The sequence below is a fragment of the Trachypithecus francoisi genome, unplaced genomic scaffold, assembly GCF_009764315.1.
Source record: "Trachypithecus francoisi isolate TF-2019V2 unplaced genomic scaffold, Tfra_2.0 Lachesis_group20, whole genome shotgun sequence".
Lineage (NCBI taxonomy): Eukaryota > Metazoa > Chordata > Mammalia > Primates > Cercopithecidae > Trachypithecus > Trachypithecus francoisi.
The window spans coordinates 5,796,976-5,811,543 of NW_022681466.1; the positions used below are offsets into that span (position 1 = coordinate 5,796,976).

A 14,568-nucleotide genomic window follows, 5' to 3' on the forward strand; every position below is an offset into this window, starting at 1 on the left:
ATAACGGACACCAGTAATCCCAGCACTTTGGGATGCTGAGGCAGGAGGATCACCGGAGGCCAGGAGTTCAAGACCAGGCTGAGCAATACAGTGAAATCCCATTTCTACCAAAGAAAAATCAACTATCACTTATTAGCTATTGACCTTGAGTAAGTTGCTTCAGCCTTCTCTGAGTCTCCTTGTGTGAAAGCAGGTAACATAACTATCTGCCTTATAAAACTGCTGGAAGGCCAGGTGTGGCAGCTTATGCCTGTAACTCCAGCACTTTGGGAGGCCGAGGTGGGTGGATGACTTGAGGCAAGGAGTTGGAGATCAGCTTGGCCAACATGGCGAAACCCTGTCTCTAATAAAAATACAAAAATTAGCCAGGCCTGGTGGCGCACACCTGCATTCGAGCTACTTGAGAGGCTGAGGCAGGAGAATCGCTTGAACCCAGGAGATGGAGGTTGAGTGAGCCACTGCACTCCAGCCTGGGCAACACAGTGAGACTCTGTCTCAAAACAACAACAACAACAAAAAGACTGCTGGGAGGACCAAAGGAGTTAATATTTAACTTCTAATGGTCCCTGTGGCGTAGTAAATGGTAGTCATTATCATTTGCATGGGTGACTAAGGAGATCAAAAGAGGTGAAAAGACAACTCCAGGGCAACACAGCCCGTGACTCATTGGTCAGGCTGAGTCCTCAACCTGGGTCTCCTGGCTCCCTGTACAGAGCTCATGGTTCAGCTGAAACCCGGAAGTAGAATGCCCAGTGAAATCCGATGCTCTGCGCGACTGTAACTTCTGTTATTCCCTCCTGTGTGGCAGGCTGTTTCAGCAGCCGTGCACTGTCTCCCATCTAAGTACTAATCAGGCCCAACCCTGCTTAGCTTCCTAGATGAGATGAGATCGGGCGTGTTCAGGGTGGTATGGCCATAGACGCAGCCATGCACTGTCAACAGCTGGCTATGCACCTGTGCTGCAGTGGGGAGGGCAGCCAGTTGGGTCAGACTGTAGCTCTGGGCCTGACCCTGGGAAGAGAGAGCCCCTTGGCCCCTGCTGGAGGGGTGTTGGGAAGGTGTGCTAGGGCAGGCAGACAGCAGGCTGCATAGCCTCTGAGAGGGGCTTTTCTGGATCACATTTCATTGTCAGAGCAGGCCCAAGGACAGGGAAGGAGCCGAGCTGCTGCTTGTAGCCCTGGTTAGGAAATGGCCAGGAGAGCAGGACAACTGTTTTGAAAAGCAATACAACATTAGGGCGAAAGGGCTGCTGGGAGTAAATCCCTGCGGCACAGGCTGCTTTAGTTTAAGCCGACCAAAATGACCTAGGGCAGGCCCCGCACGGGCGCTCATGCCTGTAATCCCAGCAATTTGGGAGGCCGAGGTGGGCGGATCACCTGAAGTCAGGAGTTCAAGACCAGCCTGGCTAACATGGCAAAACCCCGTCTCTACTAAAAATACAAAACTTAGCTGTCCATGGTGGCGGGCACCTGGAATTCCAGCTACTTGGGAGGCTGAGGCAGGAGAATCACTTGAACCTGGGAGGCAGAAGTTGTAGTGAGCTGAGATCCCGCCACTGCACTCCAGCCTGGACGACAGAGTGAGACTTCATCTCGAAAACAAAAAACAGGCCGGGCGCGGTGGCTCAAGCCTGTAATCCCAGCACTTTGGGAGGCCGAAACGGGCGGATCACGAGGTCAGGAGATCGAGACCATCCTGACTAACACAGTGAAACCCCGTCTCTACTAAAAAAAATACAGAAAACTAGCCGGGCGAGGTGGCGGGCGCCTGTAGTCCCAGCTACTCCGGAGGCTGAGGCAGGAGAATGGCGTAAACCCGGGAGGTGGAGCTTGCAGTGAGCTGAGATCCGGCCACTGCACTCCAGCCTGGGCGACAGAGCGAGACTCCGTCTCAAAAAAAAATAAAATAAAAAATAAAAAATAAAAAAAAAAAATAAATTAAAAAAAAAAAGAAAACAAAAAACCCCAAAATGACTTATGACAAGCAGAGACCCAGGAGCCACAGTTTCCTTGGAAGTATCTACTCCTTTCTTCTAAGTCTGTGGCTCCTGCCCCACATCTGAGAGCAAAAAGCAGTGAATGGCCAGAGTGATGCAAAGAAAAAAGAGCAGAAAGAAGAAAAGCTAGTGGCCTGTGCAATTCACCTTTGAATGGGCAATAATCTCTATGAAAATTGGATGCAAAGAACCTCCAGGTGTGCTTGTAGCTTTCTAAAGACTCCTCACGGCTAGGTTTTCCTTAACGGAAAACATCAAGGAAGGTTACTGAGTGTGGTTTTTCTGAAATTGCCATCAGGACCTAAAATGTCCCATACTGAGGAGCTCAGATCATTTAGGCTGATTTACTTTTCCTCCGGAGCCTTACCATTTTCTAGAAAGAGGAAGTTAGGAGTGATGGGGCAAGACCAGACAACAGCAGACAATCATTCCATGATAATTGCCTTTGATGTCCGGGAAGAGACAACGTGCAAAGAGTCAGCTCCCAAAATATCTTGATAAGATCTTGCCTTTGGGGTTGGCTCATTTTCTCTGTGCACTCTGCCCCTCCCTCCCTAGGGCCTTCTCTTTGTGTGCAGCTAACCAAGGCTTCTCACAGCAAGCCTCCCCACTAAGGATTCCATGCTCTCTGACTCTCACTGCTTCTCTCCCCATCAAACCTCCCTTCCCAGGAGTTGGTTTAATTGGATTGCCATCCTACCACACACCATCCAATCACAGCTACAGCTCCTCAGCCCCCAGACTCCACTTTAACCCTCCTGGGAAGCATTTGCTTGTTTTGAAAATTGATTTGGGCCAGGTGCGGTGGCTCATGCCTGTAATCCCACCACTTTGGGAGGCTGAGGTGGGTGGATCACCTGAGGTCAGGAGTTCGAGATCAGCCTTACTAACATGGAGAAACCCCATCTCTACTAAAAATACAAAATTAGCCGGGCGTGGTGGTGCATGCCTGTAATCCCAGCTACTTGGGAGGCTGAGGCAGGAGAATCGCTTGAACCTGGGAGGCTGAGGTTGCAGTGAGCTGAGATCATGCTATTGCACTCCAGCCTGGGCAACAAGAGTGAAACTCCGTCTCAAAAAAAGAAAAGTGGATTTGTATTTCATTGGCTCTCAAACTTTATTAGAGGTAACAGTCACTGGGGCCGGGCGCGGTGGCTCAAGCCTGTAATCCCAGCACTTTGGGAGGCCGAGATGGGTGGATCACGAGGTCAGGAGATCGAGACCATCCTGGTCTACACGGTGAAACCCCGTCTCTACTAAAAAATACAAAAAACTAGCCGGGCGAGATGGCGGGCGCCTGTAGTCCCAGCTACTCGGGAGGCTGAGGCAGGAGAATGGCGTAAACCCGGGAGGCGGAGCTTGCAGTGAGCCGAGATCGCGCCACTGCACTCCAGCCTGGGCGACAGAGCGAGACTCCATCTCAAAAAATAAAAATAAAATAAAAATAAATAAAAAGAGGTAACAGTCACTGGAGCACTTGTTAAAATATAAATTCTGGCAGGGCGCAGTGGCTCACGCCTGTAATCCCAGCACTTTGGGAGGCCGAGATGGGCGGATCACGAGGTCAGGAGATCGAGACCATCCTGGCTAACATGGTGAAACCCCGTCTCTACTAAAAATACAAAAAACTAGCCAGGCGAGGTAGCGGGTGCCTGTAGTCCCAGCTACTCGGGAGGCTGAGGCAGGAGAATGGCGTAAACCCAGGAGGCGGAGCTTGCAGTGAGCTGAGATCTGGTCACTGCACTCCAACCTGGGCGACAGAGCGAGACTCCGTCTCAAAAAATATATATATATATATAGGCCGGGCGCAGTGGCTCAAGCCTGTAATCCCAGCACTTTGGGAGGCCGAGACGGGCGGATCACGAGGTCAGGAGATCGTAGACCATCCTGGCTAACACGGTGAAACCCCGTCTCTACTAAAAATACAAAAAACTAGCCAGGCGAGGTAGCGGGTGCCTGTAGTCCCAGCTACTTGGGAGGCTGAGGCAGGAGAATGGCGTAAACCCAGGAGGCGGAGCTTGCAGTGAGCTGAGATCTGGTCACTGCACTCCAACCTGGGCGACAGAGCGAGACTCCGTCTCAAAAAATATATATATATATATATAGGCCGGGCGCAGTGGCTCAAGCCTGTAATCCCAGCACTTTGGGAGGCCGAGACGGGCGGATCACGAGGTCAGGAGATCGTAGACCATCCTGGCTAACACGGTGAAACCCCGTCTCTACTAAAAAAAAATACAAAAACTAGCCGGGCTAGGTGGCGGGCGCCTGTAGTCCCAGCTACTCGGGAGGCTGAGGCAGGAGAATGGCGTAAACCCGGGAGGCGGAGCTTGCAGTAAGCTGAGATCTGGCCACTGCACTCCAGTCTGGGCGACAGAGCGAGACTCCGCCTAAAAAAAAAAAAAATATATATATATATATATATAAATTCTGATAGACAGGTTTGGGTGAGTGTCAAGAACAGTGCAAGGTTAGAGATAACCAAGTACACACGGGTTTATGTCTTTCCACAATGTCAGGCTTTTACTGATGCCATTTCAATCATAAAAGCCATGGGCTACATGGAGTTCCCAAGGAGGCAATTCTCCTTAGTACTTCCTGTTCAGTTCTCCTTAGTAGTTCCTGTTCACCTGTACTCAGAGCTGCACATAGGCTCAAGCCACTCCATGGTCTATCAATACTGCAAACCATACGTAATAATACACTTAAGCAATATATACATGTTATACATTAACCATTCCACAACAAACAAAGTAGCATTTAACATCCAGAGGAGAGAGATAGGAGAAAGAGTTAACAAACCAGTCCAGCAGGAGCAAAGAAGACAAAAGGAGTCCTGGTCTGGGCCCTGCTCTTCAGTCTTTCAAGGAAGAGTCTTTGATGTGGTAGATAGAGCCTTCGAAGGCAGAGACTGGGTTCTTATTATGAGGCAGTGCAAGGCTGTGCTAGAACCATTAGAAGGTCTGCTCTTTTTTTTTTGTGATGGAGGTTTCCCTCTTGTTGCCCAGGCTGGAGTACAATGGCGCGATCTCAGCTCACTGCAACCTCCACCTCCCGAGTTCAAGCGATTCTCCTGTCTCAGCCTCCCGAGGAGCTGGGATTACAGGCATGCACCACCACAGTCAGCTAATTTTTGTATATTTAGTCGAGACGGTTTCTCCATGTTGGTCAGGCTGGTGTCAAACTCCTGACCTCAGGTGATCCACCCGCCTCAGCCTCCCAAAGTGCTGGGATTACAGGCATGAACCACCTCGCCCAGCCGAAGGCCTGCTCCTTTAATGGTTACAGAATCCTTTGGTGAGAAGTGATGGTGAGAGTGTGCTTGTTTGTCCATCCTTATCTGGTTGGATGCAGCCTTTGTTTGCTGATTTATTAAGCAAAACTTTTCTGGGTGTTAGGGGACAGGGTCTCTGTTGCCCAGGCTGGAGAGCAGTGGCGCAATCTTGGTTCATTGCAACCTCTGCCTCCTGCCTACGCTAAAGCAATCCTCCTGCGTCAGCCTGCTGAGTAGCTGGGACTACAGGCACACGCCATCACACCCAGCTAATTTTTGTATTTTTGGTAGTGGTGGGGTTTCGCCATGTTGCCCAGGCTGGTCTTAAACTCCCGGGCTCAAGCAATCCATCCTCTGAGGCCTCCCAAGGTGCTGGAATTACAGGCATGAGACACGGCACCTGGCCAAGCAAAACATCTCATTCTCGTTGGGAAAGTACTCTATGAAATATAAAATGAAATATTTGTCTAGGGTGGAGTTACTTATATTAAGGGTGTTTTATACAGTGGGTAATAGTCTTCTTAAAATTCATTCATTTTTTGTTTTTTTGAGACAAGGTCTCGCTCTGTCACCCAGGCTGGAGTGCAGTGGCAGGATCTCGGCTCATTGCAACCTTGACCTCCTGGGCTCAGGCAATCCTCCCCTCTCAGTCTCCCAAGTGGCTGGAAACACAGGCATACACCACTATATCCAGCTTATTTTTGTATTTTTTTTAGAAGCGGGGTCTTGCTATGTCACCAAGTCTATTCTCAAACTCCTGAGCTCAAGCAATCCTCCTGCCTTGGCCTCCCAAAGTGCTGGGATTATAGGCATGAGCCACCGCACTGGGCCAGGTTATGGTCTTAATAAAGCTCACAGGAGATTGCAAAGGAGGGGAACCTATAACTCCTAGGAACCATGCCCTCATGGGGATGACTTCAGACAGGCATGGGAAGTATTTGGGGAAGGGGGAAGGAGGGCACAAGAAAGGAGGAGATGCCTAATCCTTTAATTATCTTTCAACAGAGGTAGGGCAAAAAACACAGAAGAATAGGGAAAAAGAAATATAAGACTCTCGTTTTCTTTTCTTTTTTTTTTAGATGGAGTCCCACTCACTCACCCAGGCTGGAGTGCAGTGGTATGATCTCAGCTCACTGTCACCTCTGCCTCCTGGATTCAAGCGATTCTCCTGCCTCAGCCTCCTGAGCAGCTGGGATTACAGTCACCTGCCACTACGCCCAGCTAATTTTTATATTCTTAGTAGAGACGGGGTTTCACCATGTTGACCAGGCTGGTCTTGAACTCCTGGCCTCAAGCAATCCACCTGCCTTAGCGTCCCAAAGTTCTGGGATTATAAGCCTGAGCCACCACACCTGGCCAAGGCTAATTTTTTTTTTTTTTTTAGAAGGAGTTTCGCTGTGTTGCCCAGGCTGCAGTGCAATGGTTCGACCTCAGTGCACCGTGACCTCCACCTCCCAGGTTGAAGTGATTCTCCTGCCTCAGCCTCCTGAGTAGCTGGGATTACAGGCATGCACCACCATGCCTGGCTAATTTTGTATTTTTAGTAGAGATGGGATTTTTCCAGGTTGGTCACGCTGGTCTCGAACGCCTGACCTCAGGTGATCCGCCCTCCTCAGACTCCCAAAGTGCTGGGATTACAGGCGTGAGCCACTGCAGCCGGCCAAGGCTATAATTTTCTAGGTTTCGTTGTGGACCCCTCTGGGCCACCTCACCTTGGCCCTACCCTATGCTGATCCCGCTTTCTCCAAGCAGCAGCTGACCTGAATTATTCTTCATTGGGCATCCACACTGTTTGTATTGTGGCTGTTTCTCCTTTCATTCCTCATAGTTAACATCCAGAATTCTTAAACTTGCCTCCCTCATTCCCAAGGCCAGTGTGCATCACCGCATTAGTCTGTTTTCACACTGCTGATAAAGACATATCCGAGACTGGGCAATTTACAAAAGAAAGAGGTTTAATGGACTTACAGTTCCACTTGGCTGGGGAGACCTCATGATCATGGTGGAAGGCAAGGAGAAGCAAGTCACACCTTACATGGATGGCAGCAGGCAAAGAAAGAGAGCTTGTGCAGGGAAACTCTGCCTTATAGAGCCATCAGATCTCATGAGACTTATTCACTATCATGAGAACAGCACGGCAAAAACCTGTCCCTATGATTCAATTACCTCCCTCCAGTTCCCTCCAGCAACACTTGGGAATTCAAGATGAGATTTGGGTGGGGACACAGCCAAACTGTATCAATCACTAACCACATTTGGGGGATGGGGATGTGAAACAGGCTTGGAGGCTCGTCAGCTAGATTCAGATTCAATGGTCCAGAAAGGGGCCCAGGAATCTGCTGTCTAAACAATCAGTGTAACCGGTTCTGAAGCTGAGCACTGACGCTGGAGGAAGTCAAGGGGCCGGCTTCATCACCATTTTTGCCAGCTGCTTTCCCCACCACAGAATTGCGGAGCAGAGGATAATGAGCCCAGAGCTAGCAGCACCCAATCACTGAGCTCCACTACCAGGGGCTCTGGGATCTGTGGTTTCATTTAAGCTTCACAGCAAGTCCCAGAGGCAGGGGTCATTGCCCCACCTTTGTTTTTGTTTTTTGTTTTTTTTTGATACGGAGTCTTGCTCTGTCACCCAGGGTGGGGTGCAGTGGCACAATCTTGGCTCACTGCAACCTCCACCTCCCAGGTTCAAGCGATTCTTCTGCCTCAGCCTCCGAAATAGCTAGAATTACAGGCACCCAACACCATGCCCAGCTAATTTTTTTGTATTTCTAGTAGAGACAGGGTTTCACCATGTTGGTCAGGCTGGTCTTGAACTCCTGACCTCAAGCAACCCACCCACCTCAGCCTCCCAAAGTGCTAGGATTACAGGCGTGAGCCACCGTGCCCAACCCACTGCCCCATTTTATAGATAGCAAGTTCTGTGCTCTTTGGACTCCTCTGCTGCCCCTCTAGCTCTAAAACTGTGATTCCATGCGGGGAAGTCAAAACCCAGGCTTAAGGCCAGGCACAGTGGCTCACACCTGTAATCCCAGCACTTTGGGAGGCAAAGGTGGGTGGATCACCTGAGGTCAGGAGTTCGAGACCAGCCTGGCCAATATGGTGAAACCTCATCTCTACTAAAAATACAAAAATTAGCTGGGCATGGTGGTAGGCACCTGTAATTCCAGCTACTCGGGAGGCTGAGGCAGGAGAATCGCTTGAGCCCAGGAGGCAGAGGTTGCAGTGAGCTGAGATCACACCACTGCACTCCAGCCTGGGTGACAGAGCAAGACTCCGTCTCAAAACAAACAAACAAAAACCCAGGCTTAAGCTTTATGTCCGTCGTCGCCACCTTGGTAGGCTCCTCCCATCCTCCCACCCTGGCCTCCAGCTTCCCCAAGAGGATAACGAAGTCTGTCCCATTGTCTGGATGGGGGCGGGGAGGGCTTCTCAGAGGCCAAGCCTGGGGCACTTTGCTTTGCTGGAAGTTGAGATGGATTACACCTCGAATCATTTGTCCTCTAAACTCAACTTTCTTTTATTGCTTACACTGCAGAATCATCCAGTCTCAATTAAAAAAAGAGATCCCACATAGTCTAGCGGTTAAAAAAAAAATTTTTTTTTAATAGGAAAAAAGACCCTCAGAGGCAATTGGTCACTGGGTTTAACCGGGAGGGATTGTTTCGTGCCTGTGAATGGGTTAATGTACCAGGGTGGGCATGAGGACTAATTATAAAACCAAAGGAAAATGCCAAAAGGCCATGTGAGTGACAGCAAGAATGAAGGCTGTTGCATCCGAGTGTTGAAGTATAGGCCCAGGTTCCACTTTAGCATAACCACAGCTGCTATTAAGACCCTCAAACGCACCATCAGTGGTTCTGAATTTTGCATAATGATTGAACTCTGCCGTATCATCAGAAGGGAAAACGGTGTGGAAACCAAAGGGCTGAAATTTCAGCCTCTGCCAAGCCTTCTGGGGCTCCACCACACTCCCAGAATAGTGCGGCTAGGTTCCTGGCAGCCTAGGGCTGAGTCAAGCCCCAAGCACTGCCGGGGACAGCTGGGGCTGGACACCGCCCAAAAGCCAGCTGGCTGGCCCTGCCCTGCCCTGCTGGAAGCGCCATCTCTGGTGAGTGGGGGCATGTCTGGCTCCCCTGCGGCTCTCCCACCATTACCTGGGGCCCCAGCTGGATCCAGCTGAGTCTGGGATGGCCTCAAATCCAGGTAAGGGGTTGGCATCAGTGAGTGGGTCTCCTGAAGTCTTTAGTGGCAGTGGCTGGAGAAGGTATTAAAGGGCTGAATGGTCCTGCAGGCAGGGGAGGCTGCAGTGTGTGCTAGGCAGATGTGACCTTAGGAGGCCAGTGGCCACCAGCAGAACAGGGATGGGAAATGAAGACGGGCGGGCAGGGAGACACAGCCCTGCCTCAGGCCAGGCAATTGCCCCGTGCAGCACGGTCTTGAGGCTGGCTTCTGAAGGTGAAGGGATTGTTGGGAGAAGGGAGGGTGGCCAAGCCCATTTCTGGCTTGACAACAGTTATGTGTTTTCCAGTGTCCTCCTTCATTCATTTATTCCCTTGCAAGTATTAACTGAGGCAGAGCCCAAGGGTAACACAAAGATGTGTCAAGCACACATCTTCCCTTCCCAAGAGCTTATACCTTGGTTGGGGACATAACGCATGACAGAAATAAGCATCAATAAGGTAGAAAATGTCAGGGCTATATAAGAGATAAGGGAAGTGTACTGGGGAGCACACGATACAGAGGTGCAAGTCCAGTGGGCTAAAGGAAGACAGTTCTAATGCACAGCTAGCCACTGAGCCTCTATGAACCTCAGTTTTTAATTATATAAGATGGAGACAATAACATCTGCCTTATAGGGTTGTAAGCATCAAATATATATAAAAGGTGCTTGAAATTGTACAGCACTATACAGAGGTAAGCTATTATGGCTATTGTATTATCCAACTAGCCAGCATCTCTCTGAACTTCTCCGCCTGGAATTCTGGGAGCCACAGGAAGCCCAGGATCTGAGTACTGGGTTCTCGTCAGCAGCAAAGCAAAGTCTAGACCCTGAGCCCTCCTTTCCCCTTACAGAAGGCTAACAGCCCCTCTCAGCTCTTGGCCAATCAATCCAATCAACCCACAGATATGTGGTGCTCATTTTTTGGATGTATAAAGCACTATGCTAGGGATTTCATGGAGAGGCATGAAATCCAGAGTCCATTCCCTACAGACTATCATGAGCCAGGGAGGCAAGATCTCTGTTTATAAGATACACGGGACCGGGCACGGTGGCTCATGCCTGTAATTCCAGCACTTCGGGAGGCCAACGTGGGCAGATCACCAGAGGTGAGGAGTTCGAGACCAGCCTGGCCAACATAATGAAACCCTGTCTCTACTAAAAATACAAAAATAAATAAATAAATAAATATTAGCTGGGTATGGTGGTGGGCGCCTGTAATCCCAGCAACTTGGGAGGCTGAGGCAGGATAATCACCTGAACCCAGGAGGCAGAGATTGCAGTGAGCCAAGATCAAACCACTGTACTCTAGCCTGGGCAACAGAGTAAGACTCCATCTCAAAAAAAAAAAAAAAAAACGGCAGAGCCATGTTAAGAGTAGCAAATGCACACCAGTGGTGGGATCCCAGGAGAGCAGAGGGAGGAAGAGGACTATGGGGTGGCGGGCACCAGCAAAAACTTCTGGGAGGAGCCAAGGGCTTTAAAGGGGGATGGAATCAAGGGGCCAAGAGGAGGAGCCGGCATCCTGGATTGAGAATACGGGACATGTGAGCGAAGTCACAGGAAGGCAAGTGCGGGGGCGAGGCAGACTCGGAGCAGGCTTCTCAGGCTGGAGTGACAATTTCCCGTGGGGGAACAGGAAGGAGAGGAGGCTGGAGCCAAGGTTAGGGTACCTACAGGTTGCAGAGGCCTTGAATGCTGGGCAAGGGAGCCTGGACTTTCACATAAAGGCACCAGGAGCCAGTGAAGGTGTTAGGAGTGAAAGGTGTTGGGGTGAAGTCAGTGAAGGTCCTGCCACCGATGGGGGTTTGCAGGGTGACTGGAGGAAGACTGCCACCAGAGGCCGTCAGTCTGGGGGCTGGCATAGCCACTGCAGCAAGGTAGAAGGAATGCTTCCCCTGAACCGCTCACAGATTGGGGTGAGATGCTTCCTGAAGGCAGGGGAACAAATTGCAGGGCTGGCTACACGTTTCCGTTTTGATTTTAATAGAGGTGGGCAGACTGAGTGGCCTGGATCCCTGGACCCTTGGCCTTGAGGTCTGGTTCTCAGGATTTGCTCAGTCTGAGGGTGGAGGCTGACCGGATCAAAGCAGCTCAGGAGATCCCGTTCTCTCCTTCCACAGGGAGTTGGTCAGTGGCTACTGAGCCCTGGGCAGGGAGGGGGATGAGGGAGCAGATTTTGCAGCCATGGGGGAGGGTTCAGCATCAGGTGACATTCCGGTGGCCTGCCCAAGGCCTGCTTCCGGGTACACTTCCAGAGCAATCACCCATGGGCAGCCGGTTGTGGTGAATGACTGTTTCACTCGCCTGCTCCCTGGCCCTGGTTTTCTGCTTCTTAACGGGCCACGATGGGACCAGAGTCCTTTCAAAAAACTGGGCAGTTCCCGCTGCTCCACACAGAAAGTCCTATGAGCCTACGAGAAAAAGAGATTTGGCCAGACACGGCAGTCGGGGCAGTAACCAGTTAATATGAGCCTGGGAGCAAGGAGAGGTGAAATGCTAACTGTTTACCAGCGCCGGCTGTGGGTTGCAGGGCACCCAGCCACCTAGCACAGGATTCCAGGCCCCAACTTGTCAGGAAGCAGGAGCCCCACCCTCAGCTCCGTGAGGGACTATTCCTCCCCGACTGGGGCCTGGCTGTAAGACCTGGGGCCCTCCACTCCCCAGGCAGAGGGAGCAGGCCTTCTACTCTGTGGAGGAGGAAATGGTTCCTGTTGGAGATTCTGCAGGCTGAGACTGCAATCCAGAATTCCTGCTGCCCAGGCAAACTGGGAAGTCCCTCAAAACAACACAACTGACCTTTGGCTCTCTCTGGGTAGGCCTCTCCATGCCCCAAGCCGGGGTGCCAGAGCCTCCTGCCCTCACCTCTGATGCAGGGCATTGCAGCCCCAGGGGAGGCGACGTCTCCAGTAGGCACTGGGGCTTGCCTGCTTCCCAGAAAGTGGGGTACGGGAGGCAGGGTAGGGGTGGTGCTGTTTGCAAGGCTGCTGGTGTGAGGGGAAGATCAGCCGTGGCCAGCCACAGAATAACGGATATTCCACAAGCATTTACTGAAAACGTTTACCCACACACGTCTTGAGTGCCAGATGCCAGGGAAAACAAGATGAGTGAGACGTGTCCCTGGCTCTCTAGAAGGGCACAGTGTAATTGGAGAAAAAACCAATTTAGAAGGCTAATTATGATGCACTAGGATAAATGATAAATAAATGAATGCGGAACAGGCTGTGGGTAAAAAGGGCAACTCACAATGGCTCTTTCGTGGGAAGGTGTGGATTGCTTCGCAAAGGAAGGAACGCTGGAGCTGAGCTTTGGGGCAGGGGAGATTTTTAAAAACTTTTTATTCACACAGAAAAAGGAGGGTGAGAGGCATAAAATGTTCAAGGTGGAAGGAACACCACAGGTAAGCTTCAGAGCATGGCATGGCAAAGCTATTCCAATCACGGTGAAACAGAACGGAAAGAATGCCAGTTCTGCAAGAGTTGGGGTCAAAAACCATTAGGCCAGGCGCAGTGGCTCCTGCCTGTAATCCCAGCACTTTGGGAGGTGAGGGAGGGAGGATTGCTTGAGCCCAGGAATTCCAGACCAGCCTGGGCAACATAGCAAGACCCCATCTCTACAAAAAATACAAAAATTAGCCATGTATGACGATGCACTCCTATAGTCCCAGCTACTCGAGAGGGTGAGGCAGGAGGGTTACTTGGGCCTGGGAAGTTGAGGCTGCCCGGAGCCGAGATCGCACCACTGCACTCCAGCCGGGGTGACAGAGTGAGATCCTGTTTCAAAAATAATTAATTAATTAATTTAAATTTAAATTATAAATAAAAACTGGTAGACCTGTCAAGGCTTAGAGGGAATGACAATCACACCAGGAAAGCGGAGGCTGATCGCTGGCTCCCTGTGAGCACCAGGCTTGTGTGAGGAACATTCCAGACACAGCTTCATTCTGGGGGTGATATCATCCAGTTTTACAGTTGAGGAAAGCAGGGCTCAGAGAGATAAGACCACTCACCCAAGTCACACAGCCGGCAGGTGGCACAGGTGTTCTCACCCCTGGGCCTTGTCAAGACCTCAGACATCTCTGAAGGAAGCTTTCCAATGAACAAAGGTGGTTTCTCACTCTGCCAGTAGGAACCCAACTCAGGTGGGGGTGGATGTAGTTGGGTGGTAGACACAGACATGCTTCTCTGCAATCCAGAATCTTTTTCTTCCTTTTTATTTCATATATTAAAAAAAAAAAAAAATAAATAGGCTGAGCACAGTGGCTCATACCTGTAATCCCAGCACTTTGGGAGGCTGAGGCAGAAAGATCGCTTGAGCTCAAGAGTTCGAGACCAGCCTGAGCAACACAGTGAGACCCCATATCATTTTCTTTTTTGTTTGTTTCAATAGAGATGAAGTCTTTGTTGCCCAGGCTGGTCTCCAACTCCTGGGCTCAAGCGATCCTCTCACCTAGGACTCCCAAAATGCGGGGTTTACAGGCATGAGTCATTGTGCTGGGCCCTGAGATCCTTTGAACAGTAGCACTCTTTGAACACTTTTCGGAGTGTAGTTTTTTGGTGAAAACGGAGTTCGCAATGGGTTCTACACCTACTGGAGTATTAAATTAAGGTGAGGGACATTTGGGGGCACAGAGGACCCTGTGGCTGGAGTTTTTCGGAAAGCAAAGCCACCTCCCATGACACTTTCCTTCTAGCATCACAGGCTCGCTGTGTCCAGCAGCCCCCACCAGGGTCTGACTCATGGTGGAGGGTCTCATGTCTTCTCCAACTCTTGCCTCCCCACTCTGGACCAGCACAGGCAGAGGCCAACAGGGACCCTGAAGGCTGAAGCCCATGTCATCCGCCCCAAAGGACTTGCTTTGTCCTTTAAAGGCAGATCCTGCCCCAGAAGTGAGATGGAGTGAACACAAAAAGAGCAAATAGCTCTCAGGAAACCTCCCTACATTTCCACTGCCATCTACCATGCAGGGCTGGCGGTAGACAGGGCTCCGCTGCCGGGGTGCCCAGGCCTCACATGACCCAGTCTTTTCCCTGCCTGGGTGGTGAGGGAGGGGCCAAGAGTTGCCTTTTTGGAGAATCTAGG

The 14,568-nt window shown here is 50.7% G+C and overlaps 1 protein-coding gene across 13 annotated transcripts in view; it reads right to left on the reverse strand.

Moving 5' to 3' along the window:
* The window catches only part of LOC117066632 (filamin-binding LIM protein 1-like), a 52,078-nt gene that overhangs the window by 32,991 nt on the left and 4,519 nt on the right, over window positions 1-14,568 (reverse strand). Inside the window, exons 5-6 of one of the 13 annotated variants that reach the window (XM_033182047.1) lie at window positions 13,496-13,694; window positions 10,822-11,900 (exon numbers count right to left, since the gene is read on the reverse strand). The exons of 8 other annotated variants lie outside the window; for them this stretch is intronic. In XM_033182047.1, coding sequence (XP_033037938.1) covers window positions 11,893-11,900; window positions 13,496-13,694 — 207 coding nt within the window. In that variant the 3' untranslated portion in view covers window positions 10,822-11,892. 4 more of the 13 variants (XR_004430428.1, XR_004430423.1, XR_004430426.1 and 1 more) reach the window with 4 other exon arrangements.